The sequence below is a fragment of the Rhinoraja longicauda genome, chromosome 19 (genome assembly GCF_053455715.1).
Source record: "Rhinoraja longicauda isolate Sanriku21f chromosome 19, sRhiLon1.1, whole genome shotgun sequence".
Classification (NCBI taxonomy): domain Eukaryota; kingdom Metazoa; phylum Chordata; class Chondrichthyes; order Rajiformes; family Arhynchobatidae; genus Rhinoraja; species Rhinoraja longicauda.
In genome coordinates this window covers 21,494,990-21,522,956 of record NC_135971.1, presented here as the reverse complement: position 1 = coordinate 21,522,956, position 27,967 = coordinate 21,494,990, and the positions used below count along the sequence as shown (strand labels likewise).

The 27,967-nt window shown below is 49.5% G+C and overlaps 1 protein-coding gene across 1 annotated transcript in view; it reads left to right on the top strand.

Annotated features, from left to right (window-relative positions):
• Window positions 1–21,576, top strand: part of LOC144602729 (advanced glycosylation end product-specific receptor-like) — a 98,868-nt gene extending 77,292 nt beyond the window's left edge. Inside the window, exons 6-13 of the mRNA XM_078415867.1 lie at window positions 469–657; window positions 6,535–6,662; window positions 7,532–7,664; window positions 9,859–9,897; window positions 15,750–15,785; window positions 18,638–18,767; window positions 19,795–19,878; window positions 20,948–21,576. Coding sequence (XP_078271993.1) covers window positions 469–657; window positions 6,535–6,662; window positions 7,532–7,664; window positions 9,859–9,897; window positions 15,750–15,785; window positions 18,638–18,767; window positions 19,795–19,878; window positions 20,948–20,963 — 755 coding nt within the window. The 3' untranslated portion in view covers window positions 20,964–21,576. The remainder of the gene's footprint in view (window positions 1–468; window positions 658–6,534; window positions 6,663–7,531; window positions 7,665–9,858; window positions 9,898–15,749; window positions 15,786–18,637; window positions 18,768–19,794; window positions 19,879–20,947) is intronic.
• Window positions 21,577–27,967: the final 6,391 nt, after the last annotated feature.

Below are 27,967 nucleotides of genomic sequence, written 5' to 3'. Positions count from 1 at the left end.
TCTGCTCCACCATTCAATCATGACAAACAGACAGAATAACTCTATGGCCCAGAATAGGGGATACAAGAACCAAAGGACATAAGTTTGAGGTGTGAGAGGGGAAAGATTTAATAGGAACCTGAGGGGCAACTTTTTTCACACATAGGGTGGTGGGTGTACGGAACGAGCTGCCGGAGGAGGTAGTTGAGGCTGGGACGATCACAATATTTAAAATACATTTGGACAGGTACATGGATTCAAGAGAGAGCTGGATAGAGATCTTAAGGATATGGGGGTATGGGGAGAGGGGTCAGGGAGTATGGGGAGAAGGCAGGAACGGGGTACTGATTGAGAATGATCAGCCATGATCACATTGAATGGTGGTGCTGGCTCGAAGAGCCGAATGGCCTCCTCCTGCACCTATTGTCTATTGTCATCCTTTTCGAATGTTTTCAGACTTGTTTTAATGCTCTGCCTCTGTGCTTGCAGAAATGCAGGTGAAAGTCCACATCATAAAGAACCACAACACCCAGCTTTACACAGCGGAGTCGACACTCTACTACTCCCTGGCGAAGACCGACGACAGAGCGGAGTTTGCCTGCGAAGTGCTCTCTCCTTCCCAGCGGGACTGCCAGGTGCAACGGTCCCGATCCAGGCCCATCCGGATCGATGTGCACTGTGAGTGTCAACGCTTCCCGACCCTCGTCAGGCCCAAGAACGCTGTTCCCCCCCCTCCAAGACCATCCCTGCACCTGTCCTCACCAACTGCACACGGTAGCTAACGATGGCGCAGCGGTAGAGTTGATGCCTTGCAGCGCCCACAGTGCTGCAGACCCAGGTTCATAGAAACATAGAAACATAGAAAATAGGTGCAGGAGTAGGCCATTCGGCCCTTCGAGCCTGCACCGCCATTCAATATGATCATGGCTGATCATCCAACTCAGTATCCCGTACCTGCCTTCTCTCCGTACCCCCTGATCCCTTTAGCCACAAGGGCCACATCTAACTCCCTCTTAAATATAGCCAATGAACTGACCTCAACTACCTTCTGTGGCAGAGAATTCCACAGATTCACCACTCTCTGTGTGAAAAAAAAGTTCTCATCTCGGTCCTAAAAGACTTCCCCCTTTTCCTTAAACTGTGACCCCTTGTTCTGGACTTCCCCAACATCGGGAACAATCTTCCTGCATCTAGCCTGTCCAACCCCTTAAGAATTTTGTGAGTTTCTATAAGATCCCCCTTCAATCTTCTAAATTCCAGCGAGTACAAGCCGAGTCTATCCAGTCTTTCTTCATATGAAAGTCCTGCCATCCATCCGTCTGTACGCAGTTTGTCGTTCCCCCCCCGTGACCCGCGTGGGCTTTCTCCGGGATCTTCGGTTCCCTCCCACGCTCCAAGGACGTACAGTTTTGTAGATTAATGGGCTTGGTATAATTATATAAATGTAAACGTTTAACTCCCGTTTAGCGTTTAACTTCCTGTGGGAAGACAGAGGATTGGGACTCTTTTAAACAGCAACAAAAGTTAACTAAAAAGGCAATACGGGGAGAAAAGATGAGGTACGAGGGTAAACTAGCCAATAATATAAAGGAGGGTAGCAAAAGTTTTTTTAGGTACGTGAAGAGGAAAAAAATAGTCAAGGCAAATGTGGGTCCCTTGAAGACAGAAACAGGGGAATTTATTATGGGGAACAAAGAAATGGCAGATGAGTTAAACCGTTACTTTGGATCTGTCTTCACTGAGGAAGATACACACAATCTCCCAAATGTTCTAGGGGCCGGAGAACCTAGGGTGATGGAGGAACTGAAGGAAATGGTTTTGGGTAGACTGATGGGACTGAAGGCTGATAAATCCCCAGGGCCTGATGGTCTGCATCCCAGGGTACTTAAGGAGGTGGCTCTAGAAATAGTGGAAGCATTGGAGATCATTTTTCAATGTTCTATAGATTCAGGATCAGTTCCTGTGGATTGGAGGATAGCAAATGTTATCCCACTTTTTAAGAAAGGAGGGAGAGAGAAAACGGGTAATTATAGACCAGTTAGTCTGACATCAGTGGTGGGGAAGATGCTGGAGTCAATTATAAAAGACGAAATTGCTGAGCATTTGGATAGCAGTAACAGGATCATTCCGAGTCAGCATGGATTTACGAAGGGGAAATCATGCTTGACAAATCTACTGGAATTTTTTGAGGATGTAACTAGGAAAATTGACAGGGGAGAGTCAGTGGATGTGGTGTACCTCGACTTTCAGAAAGCCTTCGACAAGGAGATTAGTGGGCAAAATTAGGGCACATAGGGTACTGACATGGATAGAAAATTGGTTGACAGACAGAAAGCAAAGAGTGGGGATAAATGGGTCCCTTTCGGAATGGCAGGCAGTGACCAGTGGGGTACCGCAAGGTTCGGTGCTGGGACCCCAGCTATTTACGATATACATTAATGACTTAGACGAAGGGATTAAAAGTACCATTAGCAAATTTGCAGATGATACTAAACTGGGGGGTAGTGTGAATTGTGAGGAAGATGCAATAAGGCTGCAGGGTGACTTGGACAGGTTGTGTGAGTGGGCGGATACATGGCAGATGCAGTTTAATGTAGATAAGTGTGAGGTTATTCACTTTGGAAGTAAGAATAGAAAGGCAGATTATTATCTGAATGGTGTCAAGTTAGGAGGAGGGGGAGTTCAACGAGATCTGGGTGTCCTAGTGCATCAGTCAATGAAAGGAAGCATGCAGGTACAGCAGGCAGTGAAGAAAGCCAATGGAATGTTGGCCTTCATAACAAGAGGAGTTGAGTATAGGAGCAAAGAGGTCCTTCTACAGTTGTACCGGGCCCTGGTGAGACCGCACCTGGAGTACTGTGTGCAGTTTTGGTCTCCAAATTTGAGGAAGGATATTCTTGCTATGGAGGGCGTGCAGCGTAGGTTCACTAGGTTAATTCCCGGAATGGCGGGACTGTCGTATGTTGAAAGGCTGGAGCGATTGGGCTTGTATACACTGGAATTTAGAAGGATGAGGGGGGATCTTATTGAAACATATAAGATCATTAGGGGATTGGACACATTAGAGGCAGGAAACATGTTCCCAATGTTGGGGAGTCCAGAACAAGGGGCCACAGTTTAAGAATAAGGGGTAGGCCATTTAGAACGGAGATGAGGAAGAACTTTTTCAGTCAGAGAGTGGTGAAGGTGTGGAATTCTCGGCCTCAGAAGGCAGTGGAGGCCAGTTCGTTGGATGCTTTCAAGAGAGAGCTGGATAGAGCTCTTAAGGATAGCGGAGTGAGGGGGTATGGGGAGAAGGCAGGAACGGGGTACTGATTGAGAGTGATCAGCCATGATCGCATTGAATGGCGGCGCTGGCTCGAAGGGCTGAATGGCCTCCTCCTGCACCTATTGTCTATTGTCTATTGTCTATTGACTGTCGTGTGCTGAAAGACTGGAGCGACTGGGCTTGTCTTCACTGGAATTTAGAAGGATGAGAGCGGAACTTATTGAAACATACAAGATTATTAAGGGGTTGGACACGCTAGAGGCAGGAAACATGTTCCCGATGTTGGGGGGGTCCAGAACCAGGAGCCACACACAGTTTAAGAATAAAGGGTCGGCCATTTAGAACGGAGACGAGGAAGAACTTTTTCACCCAGAGAGTTGTGAATCTGTGGAATTCTCTGCCTCAGAAGGCAGTGGAGGCCAATTCTCTGGATGCATTCAAGATAGAGCTGGATAGAGCTCTTAAGGATAGCGGAGTCAGGGGAACAGGGTACTGATTGTGGACGATCAGCCATGAACACAGTGAGTGGCGGTGCTGGCTCGAAGGGCTGAATGGTTTCCTCCTGCACCTATTGTCTATTGTCTATAAATTGTCTCTAGTGTGTGTATTATAGTGTTAATATGCAGGGATCGCTGGTCGGCGCAGACTCAGTGGGCCGAAGGGCCTGTTTCCGCGCTGAATCCCTAAACTAAACTAAACTAATGTTGTGGGATTCCTTGTGCCCATGTCCGAAGGCAAAGGGGTCTTGGTTCTAATGTGTTAGCACAGGATTGAAGGATATGAGGATAGACACAAAAAGCTGGAGTAACTCAGCAGGACAGGCAGCATCTTGGGATAGAGTGGGTGACATTTTGGGTCGAGACACTAGAAAAAATGTCTCCCATTTCTTCTCCCCAGAGATGCTGCCTGTCCCGCCGAGTTACTCCAACGTTTTGTGTCTATCTTTGGTTTAAACCAGCATCTGCAGTTCCTTCCTGCACTTTGAAGGATATATGTACCGATGAGCCAAAACATTATGACCACAGACAGGTGAAGTGAATAACATTGGTTATCTTGTTGCAATTGGACCTGTCAAGGGGTGGGATATATTCGGCAGCAAGTGAACAGTCAGTTCTTGAAGTTGACGTGTTGGATGCAGGAGAAATGGGCAGGAGTAAAGACCCGAGCGACTTTGACGAGGGCCAAATTGTTCGGGCCAGACGACTGGGTCAGAGCATGTGTGAAACGGCAAGGCTTGTGGGGTGCTCCCGGTCAGCGGTGGTGAGTACCGACCGACAGTGGTCCGGGGAGGGACAAACCACAAACCGGCGACAGGCAGGGCGTTGGGCGCCCAAAGCTCATCGATGCGCGAGGGCAAGGGTGGCACCAGGATGCATTGTGGGAAGACGACAAGCCGGTGGAGGGAGTGTGATGCTCTGGGCAATGTTCTGCTGGGAAACCCTGGGTCCGACCATTCATGTGGACGTCAATTTGACACGTGTCACCCACCTAAACATCGTTGCAGACCAGGTACACCCCTTCATGGCAGTGGTATTCCCCGATGGCAGTGGCCTCCTTCAGCAGGATAATGCGCCCTGCCACACTGCACACATTGTTCGGGAATGGTTTGAGGAACATGATGGTGTTCACGGTGTTGCCCTGGCCTCCAGATTCTCCAGATCTCAATCCGATTGAGCATCTGTGGGACGTGCTGGATCGACAAGTCCGATCCACGGCTGCTCCACCTCACAACTCACACGACTTGAAGGATCTGCTGCTAATGTTTTTTTGGGATTTTTTAGATTTAGAGATACAGCGCGGAAACAGGCCCTTCGGCCCACCGAGTCCGCGCCGCCCAGCGATCCCCGCACACTAACACCATCCTACACACACTAGGGACAATTTTTACGTTTGCCCAGTCAATTAACCTACAAACCCGCACGTCTTTGGAGTGTGGGAGATCTCGGAGAAAACCCACGCAGGTCACGGGGAGAACGTACAAACTCCGTACAGACGGCGCCCGTAGTCAGGATCGAACCTGAGTCTCCGGCGCTGCATTCGCTGTAAGATGGCAACTCTACCGCTGCGCCACCGTGCCAGTTGCCACAGGACACCTTCAGGGGTCTTGTAGAGTCCGTGCCTCGGCGGGTCGGCGCTGTTTTGGCGGCACACGGAGGACCAACAGCATATTAGGCAGGCGGTCGTAATGTTTTGGCTTATGTTTGTGTTTCTGTGTGTGCTTGTTTAGTGAACAGTCTGCCTGCCCCTTCCCTGTAATATTCGGCCTGGCCAGGCGATGGCGGTGTTGCATCAGTTTTGAACGAACATTGAGGTTGACATAAAATGCTGGAATAACTCAGCGGGACAGGCAGCATCTCTGGAGAGAAGGAATGGGTGACGTTTCGGGTCTTCAGACCCATTTTGACAGTGTCATGGGCGTGCTGGTGTGCCTACCATATCGCTGGTTTAGATTTAGTTTAGATTAGTTTATTGTCACGTGTACCGACCGAGGTACAGTGAAAAGCTTTTGTTGCGTGCTAACCAGTCAGCGGAAAGACAACGCACGATTACAATCGAGCCGTCCACAGTGTCCAGATACACGATAAGGGAATAACGTTTAGTGCAGGGTAAAGCCAGTAAAGTCCGGTCAAATGTGTAGGAAGGAACTGCCGATACTGGTTTAAACTGAAGATGGACACAGAGTGCTGGAGTAACTCAGCGGGACAGGCAGCATCTCTGGAGAGAAGGAATGGGTGACGTTTCAATAGACAATAGGTGCAGGAGCAGGCCATTCGGCCCTTCGAGCCAGCACCGCCATTCAATGTGATCATGGTTGATCATTCTCAATCGAGACCCTTCTTCAGACTGATGTCGGGGGGGGGGGGGGGGGGGGGGGGGCGGGACAAAGAAAGGATACAGGTGGAGACAGGAAGACAGTGGGAGAACTGGGAAGGGGGTGGGAACGAGAGGAGACAGAGGAACTATCTAAAGTTGGAGAGGTCAATGTTCATACCACTGCCCAAGCGAACTATGAGGTGCTGTTCTTCCAATTTGCGGTGGGCCTCACTGTGGCACTGGAGGAGGCCCATGACAGAAAGGTCAGACTGGGAGTGGGGGGGGGGGGGGGTGTTGAAGTGCTGAGCCACCAGGAGATCAGGTTGGTTAATGCGGACAGGCAGCATTGTGCTCATCTCTGAAGGCGGAGGGGTCTTGGCTCAGTGGTGTTAGCACATGCGGTGGACAGCGGTGGGACTCTGGGAGGGTTGCCATTCTGAGCCAGGTACGTCTCACTGTTGTTTACTCCACAGATGCGATCGAGAACGTTGTGATAGAGGTGGACCCTTCCGACGCGTTGATCGATGAAGGCAGCAGTATCAAGCTGCAATGCAGAGCTGACACCAACCCTCCTCCCATAGAGTACCTCTGGGAAAAGGATGTGAGTAGTGGGTGGGAGAGCCTGCCCCGGAACCAATGCAGAGAGATGGGAGCGCGATCAGGCCCTGCGGCCCACCGGGTCCGCGCCGCCCAGCGATCCCCACACACTAACACCAGCCCACACACACTGGGGACAATATTTACATTTACCAAGGATAAATTTCTTTAGCCAGAGGGTGGTGAATCTGTGCAATTCTTTGCCACAGAAGGCTGTGGAGAAAGCCAATGGGTATTTTTAAGGCAGAGATAGATGGATTCTTGATTAGTGCGGGTGTCAGGGGTTATGGGGAGAAGGCAGGATCTTATCGAAACTTATAAGATTATTAAGGGGTTAGACACGTTAGAGGCAGGAAACATGTTCCCAATGTTGGGGGAGTTCAGAACCAGGGGCCACACAGTTTAAGAATAAGGGGTAGGCCATTTAGAACTGAGATGAGGAAAAACTTTTTCAGTCAGAGAGTTGTGAATCTGTGGAATTCTCTGCCTCAGAAGGCAGTGGAGGCCAATTCTCTGAATGCATTCAAGAGAGAGCTAGATAGAGCTCTTAAGGATAGCAGAGTCAGGGGGTATGGGGAGAAGGCAGGAACGGGGTACTGATTGAGAATGATCAGCCATGATCGCATTGAATGGTGGTGCTGGCTCGAAGGGCCAAATGGCCTCCTCCTGCACGTATTGTCTATTGTCTATAATGAGGTTAGGAGGGAGAGATAGATCAGCCATGATTGAATGGCGGAGTAGACTTGATGGGCCGAATGGCCTAATTCTGCTCCTATCACTTGTGAACCAGCATCTGCACTTCCTTCCTGTCCAGTGTTAAAGGGGGTGGGTTGGGATGTCAGTACTATGCTGATTCTTGGATCTGGGTCTCAGGGGAAGCAGCTAGGCACCTCAGCCCAGTACACCATCCAGGCAGCGAGCAAGAGGGATGAAGGAGGTTACCAGTGCACTGTCTACGACTTCAACTTCAACAAGCGGTCGGCCCAGAAGGAGATCCGAGTGAAGGGTAAGACTCAACTCAACCATCTAGTCCCAGACCCAACTCAACCATCTAAACCCAGACCCAACTCACCATCTAATCCTAAACCCAACTCAACCATCTAAACCCAGTCCCAACTCACCATCTAAACCCAGTCCCAACTCACCATCTAGACCCAGACCCAACTCACCATCTAAACCCAGTCCCAACTCACCATCTAAACCCAGACCCAACTCACCATCTAAACCCAACTCACCATCTAAACCCAACTCAACACCATCTAAACCCAGACCCAACTCACCATCTAAACCCAGACCCAACTCATCATCTAAACCCAACTCAACACCATCTAAACCCAGACCCAACTCACCATCTAAACCCAGACCCAACTCACCATCTAAACCCAACTCAACACCATCTAAACCCAGACCCAACTCACCATCTAAACCCAACTCAACCATCTAAACCCAGACCCAACTCACCATCTAAACCCAGACCCAACTCACCATCTAAACCCAGACCCAACTCACCATCTAAACCCAACTCACCATCTAAACCCAACTCACCATCTAAACCCAGACCCAACTCACCATCTAAACCCAGACCCAACTCACCATCTAAACCCAGACCCAACTCACCATCTAAACCCAGACCCAACTCACCATCTAAACCCAGTCCCAACTCACCATCTAAACCCAGACCCAACTCAGCATCTAAACCCAGACCCAGCTCACCATCTAAACCCAGACCCAGCTCACCATCTAAACCCAGACCCATCTCACCATCTAAACCCAGACCCAACTCACCATCTAAATCCAACTCAACACCATCTAAACCCAGACCCAACTCACCATCTAAACCCAGACCCAGCTCACCATCTAAACCCAAACCGAGCTCACCATCTAAACCCAGACCCAACTCACCATCTAAACCCAACTCACCATCTAAACCCAAACCCAACTCACCATCTAAACCCAACTCAACACCATCTAAACCCAGACCCAACTCACCATCTAAACCCAACTCAACATCTAAACCCAGACCCAACTCACCATCTAATCCCAGACCCAACTCACCATCTAATCCCAGACCCAATAAACATTTAGTCCCAGTCCACCTCACCCAATGTACCAGTCCACCTCACCCAACTAATCCCAGTCCATCTCATTCTGGTCCCAGTCCCAACTAGTCCCAGTCCATCTCACTCAATTAATCCCAGTCCCAACTAGTCCCAGTCCCAGTCCATCTCACCTAACGTCCCAGTCCATCTCACCCAACATCCCAGTCCCAACTAGACCTAGTCCTTCTCACCCAACTAGTCCCAGTCCACCTCACCCAACTAGTGCTCGTCCCAACTAGTCCCAGTCCGTCTCATTCTAGTCCCAGTCCCAATTAGTCCCAGTCCAGCTCACTCAATTAGTCCCAGTCCATCTCACTCAATTAGTCCCAGTCCCAACTAGTCCCAGTCCCAGTCCATCTCACCCAATGTCCCAGTCCATTTCACCCAAATAGTCCCAGTCCATCTCACCCAATGTCCCAGTCCATCTCATTCAATGTCCCAGTCCATCTCACCCAAGTATTCCCAGTCAATCTCACCCAATTAGTCCCACCTCAACCATAACCATAACCATATAACCATATAACAACTACAGCACGGAAACAGGCCCGTTCGGCCCTACCAGTCCACGCCGACAACTCTCCCTGACCTAGTCTCATCTACCTGCTCTCAGACCATAACCCTCTAATCCCCTCTTATCCATATACCTATCCAATTTACTCTTAAATAATAAAATCGAGCCAGCCTCCACCACTTCCACCGGAAGCCCATTCCATACAGCCACCACCCTCTGAGTAAAGAAGTTACCCCTCATGTTACCTCTAAACTTTTGTCCCTCAATTCTGAAGCTATGTCCCCTTGTTGGAATCTTCCCCACTCTCAAAGGGAAAAGCCTACCCACGTCAACTCTGTCCGTCCCTCTTAAAATTTTTAAAACCTCTATCAAGCCCCCCCTCAACCTTCTACGCTCCAAAGAATAAAGACCCAACCTGTTCAACCTCTCTCTGTAGCTTAAGTGCTGAAACCCAGGCAACATTCTAGTAAATCTCCTCTGTACCCTCTCCATTTTGTCGACATCCTACCTGCGCTGCTCTGCAGATGAACAGAGACACGTTTGCAACCTGGTGTTCTGAGTGTTTCCTTCTTTCCTTTCCTCCATCGCAGCGAGGGAGAATAACAACGCGTTAGACCGCGTCGGGCCAGGTAAGGATTACCCGGGAGCCAGCCGTGGCTAGATTCAGCTGTGGTGGGATGGGTCGGAGCGAGGAGTGATTCCCTGGCACAGCAACTGACTTTGATCAGACTTTACCGGACTTTATCCAGCACAAAACTTTATTCCCCTGCTGGAGTAACTCAGTGGGTCAGGCAGCATTTATTGGAGTAAAGAAAGAGATGACGTTTCAGATCGGGACCCGATGCTGCCTGACCCGCTGAGTTACTCCAGCATTTTGTGTCCATCTTCGTCAGTCCCTCCATTCTGTATCTGTACAGAAAAGGACATTTTCAGTGCGGCACGATGGCGCAGCGGTAGAGATCTGGGTTCGATCCTGACTGCAGGTGGAGTCAAAGTCCTATGTGGAGTTTGCACGTTCTCCCCGTGACCTGCGTGGGTTTTCCTCCGGGTGCTCCGGTTTCCCCCCACACTCCAAAGATGTGCAGGTTTGTCGGTTAACTGGCTTGGGAAAGAGGTCAAACGTCCCTAGTGTGGGTGTAGGACGGTGTCAGTGTGCGGGGATCGCTGGTCGGCGCGGACTCGGTGGGCCGAAGGGCCTGTTTCCGCGCTGTATCTCTAAAATCTGAAGTCTATACTCTAGAGTCATCTGGTCTATGGCCCGGGTGATGTGTGTGAGGGGACCATCCAATAATCCCCACTCCCTTTTCCCTCAGGCCCGACATAACAAATCCCCATGAAACTGATTGCTAACGTTGCCACCATTCCCGATGCAAGCCAGAACTAAGCAGCGCATAAAATTCTTCTCGGTAATGCAGCAAATATCATCTCTCATCGCTCTTTATTAGTCCTCCTGCGAGAGCGGGCTGGGTCTCTATTCATAGAAACATAGAAGATAGGTGCAGGAGTAGGCCATTCGGCCCTTCGAGCCTGTACGCACCGCCATTCAATGTGATCATGGCTGATCATCCAGCTCAGTAACCTGCCTTCTCTCCATACCCCCTGATCCCTTTAGCCACAAGGGCCACATCTAACTCCCTCTTAAATATAGCCAATGAACTGGCCTCAACTACCTTCTGTGGCAGAGAATTCCACAGATTCACCACTCTCTGTGTGAAAAAAAACGTTCTCATCTCGGTCCTAAAAGACTTCCCCCTTATCCTTAAACTGTGACCCCTTGTTCTGGACTTCCCCAACATCGGGAACAATCTTCCCGCATCTAGCCTGTCCAACCCCTTAAGAATTTTGTAAGTTTCTATAAGATCCCCCCCTCAATCTTCTAAATTTCAGCGAGTACAAGCCGAGTCTATCCAGTCTTTCTTCATATGAAAGTCCTGCCATCCCAGGAATCAATCTGGTGAACCTTCTCTGTACTCCCTCTATGGCAAGAATGTCTTTCCTCAGATTAGGAAACCAAAACTACGCAATACTCCAGGTGTGGTCTCACCAATGCCCTGTACAACTGCAGCAGAACCTCCCTGCTCCTATACTCAAATCCCCTCCTATACTCAAATTCCTTGGAGCTCAGGAGGATGAGGGGTGATCGTGTTGAGGTGCACAAAATCATGAGAGGAATAGATCGGGTAGACGCACAGAGTCCCTTGCCCAGAGTAGGGGAATCGAGGACCAGAGGACACAGGTTCAAGGTGAAGGGGAAAAGATTTGAGAGGTAACTTTTTCACACAAATGGTGGTGGGTGTATGGAACGAGGTGCCAGAGGAAGTAGTTGAGGCTGGGACTATCGCAACGTTTAAGAAACAGTTAGACAGGTACATGGATAGGACAAGTTTGGAGTGATATGGACCAAGTGCAGGCAGGTAGGGCTGGTGTAGCTGGGACATGTTGGCCGGTATGGGCAAGTTGGGCCGAAGGGCCTGTTTCCACGCTGCGTCACTCTATGACTCCATGACTGCTGAAGATGACTCATTCTTCAGTCTCAGCCATCGGTGATGTGAACACTGCCCATAAAACCTCCCACTGACAGTCCTGCGCTCCAAGGAATCGGTCCTAGCCTGCCCAACCTATAGCTCAGGCCCTCGTCCCATCTTCCCTCTGGTTCCATCTTCCCTCCACAGATGCTGCCTGACCCGCTGAGTTATTTAGACTTTCGACGTTAGACTTTAGAGATACAGCGTGGAAACAGGCCCTTCGGCCCACCGAGTCGGCACCGCCTATCGGTGACCCTCGGACTATCCTTGATCGGACTTTGCTGGCTTTACCTGGCACTAAACGTTATTCCTTTACCATGTATCTGTACACTGTGGACAGCTCGATTGTAATCGCGTGTTGTCTTTCCGCTGACTGGTTAGCACGCGACAAAAGCTTTTCACTGTACCTCGGCACACGTGACAATAAGCTAAACTGAAACTGAAAAGGGCTTGTGGTGGCACCAGACAAGTCCTTGAACATCCTGACTCAATAGACAATAGGTGCAGGAGGAGGCCATTCGGCCCTTCGAGCCGGCACCGCCATTCAATGTGATCATGGCTGATCATTCTCAATCAGTACCCCATTCCTGCCTTCTCCCCATACCCCCTGACTCCGCTATCCTTAAGAGCTCTATCTAGCTCTCTCTTGAATGCATTCAGAGAATTGGCCTCCACTGCCTTCTGAGGCAGAGAATTCCACAGATTCACAACTCTCTGACTGAAAATGTTTTTCCTCATCTCCGTTCTAAATGGCCTACCCCTTATTCTTAAACTGTGGCCCCTTGTTCTGGACTCCCCCAACATTGGGAACATGTTTCCTGCCTCTAACGTTTCCAACCCCTTAATAATCTTATACGTTTCGATAAGATCTCCTCTCATCCTTCTAAATTCCAGTGTATACAAGCCTAGTCGCTCCAGTCTTTCAACATAAAAGGGCTCGAAGGGCTTTAGACCACAGCCTTGAGGGAGGTGGAGTTGCTGTGAAAAGTTGTTCGGCAAAATAATTAGGACAACGAGCTGTTATAGACGTAAGACAAGACCTTTGCACAAGACCTTCATCCAGCTGATCTTGTGTTTATTGGATTAAGTTTAGGTTTAGAGATACAGCGTGGAAACAGGCCCTTCGGCCCACCGAGTCCGCGCCGCCCAGCGATCACCCCGTACACTAGCACTAACCTACAAACACTGGGGACAATTTACAATTTACAGAAGCCAATGAACCTACAAATCTGTACGTTACAGATTCAGTAAATAACCATATTGTGCCAATATGTAGAGGAACCAACTAAAGGGCAGGCCATCCTAGACTGGGTATTGTGTAATGAGGAAGGATTAGTTAGCAATCGTGTTGTGCAAAGCCCCAAAACAACAGTGACCATAACATGGTAGGAAAGGAAGCATGCAGGTACAGCAGGCAATGAAGAAAGCCAATGGAATGTTGGCCTTCATAACAAGAGGAGTTGAGTATAGGAGCAAAGAGGTCCTTCTGCAGTTGTACAGGGCCCTAGTGAGACCGCACCTGGAGTACTGTGTGCAGTTTTGGTCTCCAAATTTGAGGAAGGATATTCTTGCTATTGAGGGCATGCAGCGTAGGTTTACTAGGTTAATTCCCGGAATGGCGGGACTGTCATATGTTGAAAATCTGGATCGACTAGGCTTGTACACACTGGAATTTAGAAGGATGAGAGGAGATCTTATCGAAACGTTTAAGATTATTAAGGGGTTGGACACGTTAGAGGCAGGAAACATGTTCCCAATGTTGGGGGAGTCCAGAACAAGGGGGCACAGTTTAAGAATAAGTGGTAGGCCATTTAGAACTGAGATGAGGAAAAACTTTTTCAGTCAGAGAGTTGTGAATCTGTGGAATTCTCTGCCTCAGAAGGCAGTGGAGGCCAATTCTCTGAATGCGTTCAAGAGAGAGCTGGATAGAGCTCTTAAGGATAGCGGAGTCAGGGGGTATGGGGAGAAGGCAGGAACGGGGTACTGATTGAGAATGATCAGCCATGATCACATTGAATGTCCCTAGTGGGTGTAGGATAGTGTTAATGTACGGGGATCGCTGGGCGGCACGGACTTGGTGGGCCGAAAAAAAGGCCTGTTTCCGGCTGTATGTATATGATGATATGATGATTATATGAAGACAAATGTCACTTCCTTTCAGTCAGAAACAGGTGAATTTATAATGGGAAACAAGGAAATGGTAGAACAGTTAAACGAGTACTTTGGTTCTGTCTTCACTAAGGATGACACAAACAATCTCCCAGAAATACCAGGGGGCCAAGGATCTAGTGGGAGGGAGGAACTGAAGGCAAGCCACATTAGTCAGGAAATGGTGTTAGGTAAGCTGTTGGGACTGAAGGCAGATAAATCCCCAGGGCCTGATGGTCTGCATCAAGGAGGTGGCCCTAGAAATCATGGATGCATTGGTGATTATTACCACGTTTCACAGATGCTCTGACCCAGTCGTGCAGGCGGAGGAGATTAGTTTATCTTGGCATCATGTTCGGCACAGACATTGCGGGCCGAAGGGCCTGTTCCAGTGTTGTTTACTCAGTGCGAGAATGTGGAGTATGTGTGTATATATACACCGATCAGCCAAAACATTATGACCTGATGAGCCAAAACATTATGACCTGATGAGCCAAAACATTCTGCCCCCCTGCCTAATATGCTGTTGGTCCTCCGTGTGCAGCCCCATATGCAGCAGGGTGCGATGCACTGTGTATTGTGACACATTCCTCCCTTGACCACCATTAACATTTTCTGTGACTTGTGCCACAGTCGACCTTCTGTCGGTTCAGACCAGACGGGATAGCCTTCGTTGCCCCTCGCGCATCGATGAGCCTCGGGCGCCCAACATCCTGCCTGTCGCCGGTTTGTGGTTTGTCCCTCCTCGGACCACTGTCGGTCGGTACTCACCACTGCTGACCGGGAGCACCCCACAAGCCTTGCCGTTTCACAGATGCTCTGACCCAGTCATCTGGCCAGAACAATTTGTCCCTTGTCAATGTCGCTCAGGTCTTTACTCCTGCCCATTTCTCCTGCATCCAACACGTCAGCTTCAAGAACTGACTGTTCAGTTGCTGCCTAATATATCCCACCTCTTGACAGGTGCCATTGTAACAAGATAATCAATGTTACTCACTATGCCTGTCAGTGGTCATAATGTTTTGGCTCATCGGTGTAGATGACAACCATTCTGTTAATGTTGTGATGACACTGGGCTAATAGGGCTACTATTCAGGCTCTTGAGGGGATTTGCTTAAACCTTTCAAAATAGTTTACTCATCGAAACATCGAACGTAAGAGCAGCTCCAGGCCATTGTACCTGCTTTGACATTTAATGTCACTGGGCCCCCGTATCTGAGGAAGGACGTGCTGGCTCTGGAGAGGGCCCAGAGGAGGTTCACGAGAACGAACCCAGGAATGAGTGGGTTAACCTATGATGAGCGTTTGTCGGCACTGGGCCTGTACTTGCTGGAGTTTAGAAGAACGAGGGGCGGGGGGACCCCCTTGAAACGTACAGAATAGTGAGCGGCCTGGATAGAGTGGATGTGGAGAGGATGTTTCCACTAGTGGGAGAGTCTAGGACCAGAGGGCACAGCCTCAGAATTAAAGAACGTTCCTTTCGGAAGGAGATGAGGAGGAATTTCTTTAGTCAGAGGGTGGTGAATCTGTGGGATTCGTTGCCACAGAAGGCTGTGGAGGCCACAAGTCAGTGGATATATTAAAAGCCGACATAGATAGATTCTTGATTAGTGCGGGTGTCAGGGGTTGTGGGGAGAAGGCAGGAGAATGGGGTTGGGAGGGGGAGATAGATCGGCCATGATTGAATGGCGGAGTAGACTCGATGGGCCGAATGGCCTAATTCTGCTCCTGTCACTTATGAGTGACACGGTGGGTAGGGGAGTTGAAGGGGCTCTCTGTAACGTTTTATTCTTTCCTTCATTCTGCAGATATCTTATTTTTGGCTGAGGAGAGTCACTCGAAAGGTAAGAGCCCCCTCGGTGGTAGGGACACTCCCTGACTTACGTGAGGGCTACGACCTTCACGTAAGCACGTCAGAGCTTTACCTACATTGGAATCTCCCTGCACGAGATACCTCACTGAGGGTATTGGCCATCTCCGCAGCGACCTGCTGCGTCCAGGGCCCTTTCTGCACCACACGACCTTCTGGGTAAGCACAGCCGCCATTGCCGGCTCGTGTCCCATGTACACTTGAGACATGGTACAGTGTTGTCGAAATTACAATAGACAATAGACAATAGACAATAGGTGCAGGAGTAGGCCATTCAGCCCTTCGAGCCAGCACCGCCATTCAATGCGATCATGGCTGATCACTCTCAATCAGTACCCCGTTCCTGCCTTCTCCCCATACCCCCTCACTCTGCTATCCTTAAGAGCTCTATCCAGCTCTCTCTTGAAAGCATCCAACGAACTGGCCTCCACTGCCTTCTGAGGCAGAGAATTCCACACCTTCACCACTCTCTGACTGAAAAAGTTCTTCCTCATCTCCGTTCTAAATGGCCTACCCCTTATTCTTAAATTGTGGCCCCTTGTTCTGGACTCCCCCAACATTGGGAACATGTTTCCTGCCTCTAATGTGTCCAATCCCCTAATTATCTTATATGTTTCAATAAGATCCCCCATATCCTTCTAAATTCCAGTGTATACAAGCCTAATTGCTCCAGCCTTTCAACATACGACAGTCCCGCCATTCCGGGAATCAACCTAGTGAACCTACGCTGCACGCCCTCAATAGCAAGAATATCCTTCCTCAAATTTGGAGACCAAAACTGCACACAGTACTCCAGGTGCGGTCTCACCAGGGCCCGGTACAACTGTAGAAGGACCTCTTTGCTCCTATACTCAACTCCTCTTGTTACGAAGGCCAACATTCCATTGGCTTTCTTCACTGCCTGCTGTACCTGCATGCTTCCTTTCAGTGACTGATGCACTAGGACACCCAGATCTCGTTGAACATCCCCTCTTACCAACTGCCTACACCGCACTCGTGACTGAGTACTGAATCACTCACGTAAGTGCAGAGTTTACGTAAGTCGCCTTGTGGATGTGGTAGACACACTAATCTGAACACACACACATATGTATAAGAAAATAAACTGCAGATGCTGGTACAAATCAAAGGTATTTATTTCACAAAGTGCTGGAGTAACTCTGCAGGTCAGGCAGCATCTCAGGAGAGAAGGAATGGGTGACGTTTCGGGTCGAGACCCTTCTTCAGACTGCAGAAGAGTTTCGACCCAAAACGTCACCCATTCCTTCTCTCCTGAGATGCTATCTGACACTCACATATGTTCATATCAATCTGAAGGGTCTCGACCAGAAACATCACCCATTCCTTCTCTCCAGAGATGCTGCCTGTCCCACTGTTACTCCAGCATTTTGTGTCTACCTTTGATTTAAACCAACATCTGCAGTTCTTTCCTACACAAATATATATACTGTACCCTGTATATATATGCGTGTGTGTGTGTATATATATACATATATATGTACACATGTGTGTGTGTGTGCGTGGGTATGTATATATATATATATACATAAATATATATATATATATATATAGAGAAGGGTCTCGACCCGAAACGTCACCCATTCCCTCTCTCCTAGATGCTGCCTGACCTGCTGAGTTACTCCAGCATTTTGTGATACCAATAATTTGTACCAGCATCTGCAGTTATTTTCCTACACTATATATATATATATATATATATATATATATACACACATGTATATATATTTATATATAGACAATAGGTGCAGTAGGCCATTCGAGCCAGCACCACCATTCAATGTGATCATGGCTGATCATTCTCAATCAGTACCCCGTTCCTGCCTTCTCCCCATACCCCCTGACTCCGCTATCCTTAAGAGCTCTATCCAGCTCTCTCTTGAATGCATTCAGAGAATTGGCCTCCACTGCCTTCTGAGGCAGAGAATTCCACAGATTCACAACTCTCTGACTGAAAAGCTTTTTCCTCATCTACATTCTAAATGGCCTACCCCTTATTCTTAAACTGTGGCCCCTGATTCTGGACTCCCCCAACATTGGGAACAGGTTTCCTGCCTCTAACGTGTCCAACCCCTTAATAATCTTATACGTTTCGATAAGATCCCCTCTCATCCTTCTAAATTCCAGTGTATACAAGCCCAATCGCTCCAGTCTTTCAACATACGACAGTCCCGCCATTCCGGGAATTAACCTAGTAAACCTACGCTGCACGCCCTCCATAGCAAAAATATCCTTCCTCAAATTTGGAGACCAAAACTGCACACAGTACTCCAGGTGCGGTCTCACTAGGGCCCTGTACAACTGCAGAAGGACCTCTTTGCACCTATACTCAACTCATCGAATGGTGTGATCACATTGAATGGCGGTGCTGGCTCGAAGGGCCGAAAGGCCCTACTCCTGTACCTATTGTCTATTGTCTATTGTCTAATTCTAAGTAAGTAACACAGGCTCACCACGCGCAACACGCAATCTGTACACATTAACTCTTAAACCCCCATCCTCCTCTACATACCTCCTACACCAATATCTCCGTGATGTAACCACTGAATAACAATGGAAGCCATGGTAGTCATGGGGACATGGGCCAAGGACTCAATACCAATGCCTATGATACCAATACCATGGAAGCCTTGGAAGGGTTTGGGAGTCATGGGGACATGGAGGACCAAGGCTGGATGAGGGAGAGATTGTTCAGTACAGTCAGTAGGGACCTGGCCCAGTGGGTCTCCTGAAGTAGCCGTGTGTTCTATACCACTTGCCCGATGGGAGAGTGGAGAAGAGGGAATGCCCACTGTGTTCTGTTGACAGATCGCGATGGAGGGCCGAGGCCACTGAACCGAGCTGGCATGGTGATCGGGATCATCGTCACACTGTCTCTGGTGGCTTTCCTCGTGTCCGTCGGCTACTACATCTGCTACCATCGGCAGAAGAAGGAGAAGTGAGTCCCAATCCTCCATGGGGAGCAACTTCGCCCCGTCTTCCCACCGCCGCCGATCTGCCGCTGCCTCACAGCGCCAGAGACCCCCAGGTTCGATCCTGACCTCAGGCGCAGAGTTTGCACGTTCTCCCCGTGACCTGCGTGGGTTTTGTCCGAGACCTCCAGTACCCTCCTACACTCCAAAGACGTACAGGTTTGTAGGTTCATTGGCCCACTGTAAATCGCCCCTTGTGTTTAACTTAGTTTAGTTTAGAGATACAGCGCGGAAACAGGCCCTTCGGCCCACCGAGTCCGCACCGACCAGCGATCCCCGCGCACTAACACTATTCTACACACACTAGGGACAATTTATAATTATATTCATAGAATATTTATAGAAAGCCAATTGACCTACAAAGCTGTACGTCTTTGGAGTGTGGGAGGAAACCGAAGATCTCGGAGAAAACCCACGCAGGTCACGGGGAGAACGTACAAACTCCGTACAGACGGCGCCCGTAGTCGGGATGGAACTCTGGCGCTGAAAGCTCTATTAGGCAACTCTACCGCTGCGCCACCGTGCCGCCCTGGTGGGTCGGGAGTGGATGTGAAAGTGGGATAACATAGAACTTGTGTGTGAACGGGTGCCAGTTTCAGTTTCAGTCTAGTTTATTGTCACGTGTACCGAGGTACAGTGAAAAGCCTTTGTTGCGTGCTAACCAGTCAGCGGAAAGACTATGCGTGATTGCAATCGAGCCGTCCACAGTGTACAGATACATGATAGGGGAATAACGTTTAGTGCAAGGTAAAGCCAGCAAAGTCTGATCGAGGATAGTCCGAGGGTCACCAATTGCCCCTGGTGTGTAGGGAGTGGATGAGAAAGTGGGATAACATCGAACTAGTGTGTGAATTGGTGTGGGGGGGGGGGGGGGGGGGGGAGAGATGGTGGGACAGAGAGAACACAAAGTGGGATCAGTGAGAGCACAACTTTCCCAGTGTGACCAGCGCTTCCGTAACGTTCCCATCTTTGCCTCATTTCTGCCCCGTTCAGGAAACCATTGGAGGATTTCGAGGAGACAACGGCCATGGATCCAGAGAAGGTTCCTCCTGCAGCAGAGACCCTCGAGGTGGGGAGGTGGGTCAACAGAGTCAAGATTCACGAGGGTTTAATTGTTCAACGGTGGCAAATTGTCCATTTGGGGTGGCTTTCAGAGGTAGAGTTGCTGCCTCACAGCGCCGGAGACCCGAGTTCCATCCTGACCACGGGCGCTGTCTGAGCGGCGTTTGTACGCTTTCCCCGTGACCGCGTGGGTTTTCCCCGGGTGCTCTGGTTTCCTCCCACACTCCAAAGACGTGCAGGTTTCTAGGTCTGAAGAAGGGTCTCGACCCGAAACGTCGCCCATTCCTTCTCTCCTGAGATGCTGCCTGACCCGCTGAGTTACTCCAGCATTTTATAATAGACGATAGACAATAGGTGCAGGAGTAGGCCATTCGGCCCTTCGAGCCAGCACCGCCATTCAATGTGATCATGGCTGATCATTCTCAATCAGTACCCCGTTCCTGCCTTCTCCCCATACCCCCTGACTCCGCTATCCTTAAGAGCTCTATCTAGCTCTCTCTTGAATGCATTCAGAGAATTGGCCTCCACTGCCCTCTGAGGCAGAGAATTCCACAAATTCACAGCTCTCTGACTGAAAAGGTTTTTCCTCATCTCCGTTCTAAATGGCCGACCCCTTATTCTTAAACTGTGGCCCCTGGTTCTGGGCTCCCCCAGAACCCAGGTTTCTAGGTTAAATGCCCAGGTTTCTAGGTTAATTGACTTTGGTAAAGATTGTAAATTGTCCCCGGTGTGTGTAGGATAGTGCTAGTGTGCGGGGATCGCTGGTCGGCGCGGACTCGACGGGCCGAAGAGACCGTTTCCGCGCTGTATCGAGAAATTAAACTAAACTAAACTAAAGAGAGACTCAAAAAGCTGGAGCAACTCAGCGGGGAGAGGCAGCATCTCTGGAGAGGAGGAATGGTTTCTAGGTACATTGGCTTCGGTAAAGATTGTAAATTGTCCCGTGTGTGTGTGGGATAGTGCAAGTGGGCGGGGATCGCTGGTCGGCGCGGACTCGGAGGGCTGAAGGGCCTGTTTCCGCGCTGTGTCTCTGAACTAAGTATCTGGCGGATGCCCTGAATAATCTTTCTTTCCTTCTTGTCAGGAACAGTGAGCACTGAGGGAGAATGCCCAACCTCGCCGATGAATCCTGAGAGGAACGTCCTACCAAAGACCGAGCTAGCTCGTCTATCTTAAACATTGACCTTTGGTGCATCTTCAAGCAAGGCCTCTAGTATTCACAACCTATCCCTAGAGCGATACAGCGTGGAAACAGGCCCTTCGGCCCACCTTGCCCACACAGGCCCATCATGCCCCAGCTACACTAGTCCCACCTGCCCGCGCTTGGCCCATATCCCTCCAAACCCGTCCTATCCATGTACCTGTCCAACTGTTTCTTAAACGTTGGGATAGTCCCAGCCTCAACTACCTCCTCCGACAGCTCGTTCCACACACCCACCACCCTCTGTGTGAAAAAGTTACCCCTCAGATTCCTATTAAATCTTTTCCCCTTCACCGTGAACCTATGTCCTCTGGTCCTCGATTCCCCTACTCTGGGCAAGAGACTCTGTGCGTCTACCCGATCTATTCCTCTCATGATTTTGTACACCTCTATAAGATCACCCCTCATCCTCCTGCGCTCCATGGAATAGAGACCCAGCCTGCTCAACCTCTCCCTGTAGCTCACACCCTCTAGTCCTGGCAACAGACTTGTAAAGTTTTTTCCGTGAGAAATAAAATTGCGATTGAATATTTTGCTCCTGACTTCTCGCCCGTCTGCTTCGTAGTTTAGTAAGTGGCCTTGTCTGATGACATTAAGGGAGGCAATTCCTTTTGATTCCAAAGGTAGACACAAAATGCTGGGGTAACTCAGCGGGACAGGCAGCATCTCCAGAGAGAAGGAATGGGCGACGTTTCTGGTCGGGGCCCTTCTTCAGACTGGTCAGGGTTAGGGGAAACGAGTGATATAGTTGGTGACGTGGAAAGATAAAGAACAATGAATGAAAGATATGCAGAAAGAAAACGATGATAAAGGAAACAGGCCATTGTTGGCTGTTTGTAGGGTGAAGGAATGGGTGACGTTTCGGGTCGGGACCCTTCTTCAGATTTCACCCGAAACGTCACCCTCTCCAGAGATGCTGCCTGTCCCGCTGAGTTACTCCAACATTTTGCGTCTACCTTCGGTGTAAACCAGCGCCTGCAGTTCCTTCCTACATAGTTCCTTTTGATATCCTGGACTGCCTTTGGTTCCTATCTGGTTTGTATGTGGGAGCTTTTTGAAGCATTGGGCGAAGAACTCCGGTGAAGAGTGAATTCTCCAATTCTCAGTAACAACACAACCATTCCTCCCCCAGTCCCTTTTTATCCCCCCCCCCACTCCTCTCTTCCCTGTGCCCACCCAGAGACACGCCCATTTCTCCTACTCCCCCACCATTCCTCTGCCCCCCTTCCACACCCGTGATAATAACAAACCTAAATCTGCATCCTTTCCTCCGGCTTCACATTTTTGCACCTCTTCTCCCCTTATCCGCACCCTTCAGGAAACGTCACCCGTTCCTTCTCTCCTGAGATGCTGCCTGACCCGCTGAGTTACTCCAGCTTTTTGTGATACCTTCAGGCTTTTGAGGTACGGCGCGGAAACAGGCCCTTCGGCCCACCGAGTCCGCGCCGACCAGCGATCCCCACTAGCACACTAGTACTATCCTACACACACACACACACAAAGGACAATTTACAATTTTTACCGAAGCCAATTAACCTACGAACCTGCACGCCATTGGAGTGTGGGAGGAAACCGGAGCACCCGGAGAAAACCCACGCAGTCACAGGGACAACGTGCAAACTCTGTACTGGCACCACTTGTGAGGTTCAGTCACTGTTGGAGCACTCCAAAGACGTACCGGTTTGTAGGCTAATTGGCTTCGGTAAAATTGTAAATCGTCCTTATTGTGTCGGATGATGGGGGGGGGGATCGCTGGTCGGCGCGGACTCGGTGGGCCGAAGGACCTGTTTCCACGCTGTATCTCTAAAGTAAAGTCTAAAGTGCCTCCCTCTGGCCAGACTCAAGTGTTAATTCCCAAGAGACCATCAGAGGCATCTTGAGTAAATGGGACGGTCTCACACAGGTAGTCTATAGAGGCACAGAGTGATACAGTGCGGAAACAGGCCCTTCGGCCCAACTTGTCCACATCGGCCCAACATGCCCTAGCTACACCAGTCCCACCTGCCCGCGCTTGGTCCATACATCCCTCCAAACCTGTCCTATCCTGCGACTGTTTCTTAAACGTTTTCTTGAACATTGGGCAGCGTTTGTGTTGTTTTCCTCCATTTCCTTTCTTTCTTTTCAAATCTTTTTATTAAATTTCAAAAAATGATAAGCATAACAGTGATGGTATTTATTCACAAAGTGCTGGAGTAACTCAGCAGGTCGGGCAGCATCTCGGGAGAGAAGGAATGGGCGACGTTTCGGGTCGAGACCCTTCTTCAGCAGTCGAGATGCTGCCCGACCTGCTGAGTTACTCCAGCATTTTGTGAATAAATACCATCGATTTGTACCAGCATCTGCAGTTATTTTCATATCATATCATATATATACAGCCGGAAACAGGCCTTTTCGTCCCTCCAAGTCCGTGCCGCCCAGTGATCCCCGTACATTAACACTATCCTACACCCACTAGGGACAATTTTTACATTTACCCAGCCAATTAACCTACATACCTGTACGTCTTTGGAGTGTGGGAGGAAACCGAAGATTTCGGAGAAAACCCACGCAGGTCACGGGGAGAACGTACAAACTCCTTACAGTGCAGCACCCGTAGTCAGGATCGAACCTGAGTCTACGGCGCTGCATTCGCTGTAAAGCAGCAACTCTACCGCTGCGCTACCGTGCCGCCCAGTGATATTGATACATAACAGTGATATTGATACATAGGGATCAGGATTACATTAACAACAAATGTAACCTAAATGTAAATCCAGTTTCAAAACCCTCATCCACGCCTTCATCACCTCCCGTCTGGACTACTGCAACAGCCTCCTCTATGGCTCACCCTCAAAAATCATCAGTAAACTTCAATACATTCAAAACTCCGCTGCCCGTCTACTCACCCACTCCCCGATCCGTGACCATATCACCCCCGTCCTTTACAAGCTCCACTGGCTCCCCATCCCCCAGAGAATCCAGTACAAAATCCTCCTCATGACCTACAAAGCCCTCCATAACCTGGCCCCATCCTACCTGACCGACCTCCTCCACAGGCACACTCCCACCTGCACCCTCCGCTCTGCTGCTGCCAACCTCCTGTCCCCCCCCATCCGGACCAAACGCAGATCCTGGGGGGACAGGGCTTTCTCCATCGCTGCTCCCACCCTCTGGAACTCACTACCCCAAACCGTCAGAGACTCCTCCACACTCACCACATTCAAAACATCACTGAAGTCTCACCTGTTCAGCACTGCCTTCAACCACTGAAGGTCACCTCACCTTCTGTCTCCTTTCTCTGTTCGTTTACTTATTTATCTATTTATTCACTTCTCTATGTTCTAGTAATCCCTGTAAAGCGTCTTTGAGTGTTTGAAAAGCGCTATATAAATGTAATGCATTATTATTATTATTATTAAAATACATAGAGGGTATAGACCACCCAGTCGCTATGTAATTATAGATAAAAGGTTAAAAGAGAACTTATATATATTTATGTGTTCTGGTGAACATCAACAGTCATACACTGTAAACATGGAACCATAGGAAATAGGTGCAGGAGTAGGCCATTCGGCCCTTCGAGCCAGCACCGCCATTCAACGTGATCATGGCTGATCATCCAAAATCAGTACCCCGTTCCTGCTTTCTCCCCACATCCCTTGATTCCGTTAGCCCGAAGAGCTACTGTATATCTAACCACAAAATGCTGGAGTAACTCAGCGGGTCAGGCAGCATCTCGGGAGAGAAGGAATGGGTGACGTTTCGGGTCGAGGCCCTTCTTCAGACTGATGTCGGGGGGGCAGGACAAAGGAAGGATATAGGTGGAGACGGGAAGATAGAGGGAGAACTGGGAAGGGGGAGGGGAAGGGAGGGACAGAGGAACTATCTAAAGTTGGAGAAGTCAATGTTCATACCGCTGGGCTGCAAGCTGCCCAGGCGAAATATGAGGTGCTGTTCCTCCAATTTGCGGTGGGCCTCACTATGGCACTGGAGGAGGCCCATGACAGAAAGGTCAGACTGGGAGTGGGAGGGGGAGTTGAAGTGCTCAGCCACCGGGAGATCAGGTTGGTTAAGGCGGACTGAGCGAAGGTGTTGAGCGAAACGATCGCCGAGCCTGCGCTTGGTCTCGCCGATGTAAAGAAGTTGACATCTAGAACAGCGGATGCGATGAGGCTGGAGGATGTGCAGGTGAACCTTTGTCTCACCTGGAAAGACTGTTTGGGTCCTTGGATGGAATTGAGGGGGGAGGTAAAGGGACAGGTGTTGCATCTCCTGCGGTTGCAGGGGAAAGTGCCCGGGAGGGGTGGTTTGGGTAGGAAGGGACGAGTGGACCAAGGAGTTACGGAGGGAACGGTCTCTGCGGAACGCAGAGAGCGGAGGGGATGGGAAGATGTGACCAGTAGTGGGGTCACGTTGTAGGTGACGGAAATGTTGGCGGATGATTTGTTGGATACGCTGGCTGGTGGGGTGGAAGGTGAGAACGAGGGGGATTCTGTCCCTAACTGTATATCTAACTCTCTCTTGAAAACGTCCAGTGAATTGGCCTCCACTAACCTCTGTGGCAGAGAATTCCACAGATTCACAACTCTGGGTGAAAATGTTTTTCCTCATCTCAGTCCTAAATGGCCGAACCCTTATTCTTAAAATTCCTTTGAATCCAAGCCCGGTCAATCCATTCTGCAGAGAAGACACAAAAATTAAGGGACAAAAGTTTAGGGGTAACATGAGGGGTAACTTCTTTACTCAGAGGGTGGTGGCTGTGTGGAATGAGCTTCCGGTGGAAGTGGTGGAGGCAGGCTCGATTTTATTATTTAAGAGTAAATTGGATAGGTATATGGATGGGAGGGGATTGGAGGGTTATAGACAATAGACAATAGACAATAGGTGCAGGAGTAGGCCATTCAGCCCTTCGAGCCAGCACCGCCATTCAATGCGATCATGGCTGATCACTCTCAATCAGTACCCCGTTCCTGCCTTCTCCCCATACCCCCTCATTCCGCTATCCTTAAGAGCTCTATCCAGCTCTCTCTTGAAAGCATCCAACGAACTGGCCTCCACTGCCTTCTGAGGCAGAGAATTCCACACCTTTACCACTCTCTGATTGAAAAAGTTCTTCCTCATCTCCGTTCTAAATGGCCTACCCCTTATTCTTAAACTGTGGCCCCTTGTTCTGGACTCCCCCAACATTGGGAACATGTTTCCTGCCTCTAATGTGTCCAATCCCCTAATTATCTTATATGTTTCAATAAGATCCCCCCTCATCCTTCTAAATTCCAGTGTATACAAGCCCAATCGCTCCAGCCTTTCGACATACGACAGTCCCGCCACTCCGGGAATTAACCTAGTGAACCTACGCTGCACGCCCTCCATAGCAAGAATATCCTTCCTCACATTTGGAGACCAAAACTGCACACAGTACTCCAGGTGCGGTCTCACCAGGGCCCGGTACAACTGTAGAAGGACCTCTTTGCTCCTATACTCAACTCCTCTTGTTATGAAAACCAACATTCCATTGGCTTTCTTCACTGCCTGCTGTACCTGCATGCTTCCTTTCATTGACTGATGCACTAGGACACCCAGATCTCGTTGAACTCCCCCTCCTCCTAACTTGACACCATTCAGATAATAATCTGCCTTTCTATTCTTACTTCAAAGTGAATAACCTCACACTTATCTACATTAAACTGCATCTGCCATGTATCCGCCCACTCACACAACCTGTCCAAGTCACCCTGCAGCCTTATTGCATCTTCCTCACAATTCACACTACCCCCCAGCTTAGTATCATCTGCAAATTTGCTAATGGTACTTTGAATCCCTTCGTCTAAGTCATTAATGTATATCGTAAATAGCTGGGGTCCCAGCACCGAGCCTTGCGGTACCCCACTGGTCACTGCCTGCCATTCCGAAAGGGACCCATTTATCCCCACTCTTTGCTTTCTGTCTGTCAACCAATTTTCTATCCATGTCAGTACCCTACCCCCAATACCATGTGCCCTAATTTTGCCCACTAATCTCCTATGTGGGACCTTGTTATGGTCTGAGAGCAGGTAGATGAGACTAGGTCAGAGAAAGTGGTCGGCGTGGACTGGCAGGGCCGAACGGGCCTGTTTCCGTGCTGTAATTGTTATATGGTTATATGGTTATAAAAAGCCAGAGTGACAAAGTGCTGGAGTAACTCAGCGGGTCAGGCAGCATCTCTGGAGAAAAGGATGAGGTGACGTTTCGGGTCGAGACCCTTCTTCAGGGGAAAGGGAAAGTAGGTGGGGAACCCATACTCCAAAGGCAGGTTTGTAGGTGAATTGAGCGTTGATCATGAGCTTGACACTAGTTTTATGACATCGCAGTTTCTCATCCACTCCCTGCACACCTGAAGAAGGATCTCGACCTGAAACGTCACCCATTCCTTCTCTCCTGAGATGCTGCCTGACCCGCTGAGTTACTCCAGCACTTTGTGTCTCCCCTTACACACGAGGGACAATTTGCAGAGGGATGAATAACATACAAACCTTGTGGGTGGATTAAATCCCATCTGCCAACCCTCACCATCAAATCAATCCCCTATAACCTAGAACTACTACAGGGGCACGGTGGCGCAGCGGTAGAGTTGCCGCCTTACAGCGAATGCAGCGCCGGAGCCTCAGGTTCGATCCTGACTACGGGCGCCGTCCGTAAGGAGTTTGTACGTTCTCCCCGTGACCTGCGTGGGTTTTCTCCGAGATCTTCGGTTTCCTCCCACACTCCAAAGACGTACAGGTATGTAGGTTAATTGACTGGGTAAAATGTAAAAATTGTCCCTAGTGTGTGTAGGATAGTGTTAGTGCGCGGGATCGCTGGGCGGCGCGGACTCGGTGGGCCGAAGGGCCTGTTTCCGCGCTGTATCTCTAAATCTAAAATCTAAACTACCACCAGCTCCAGTCATTT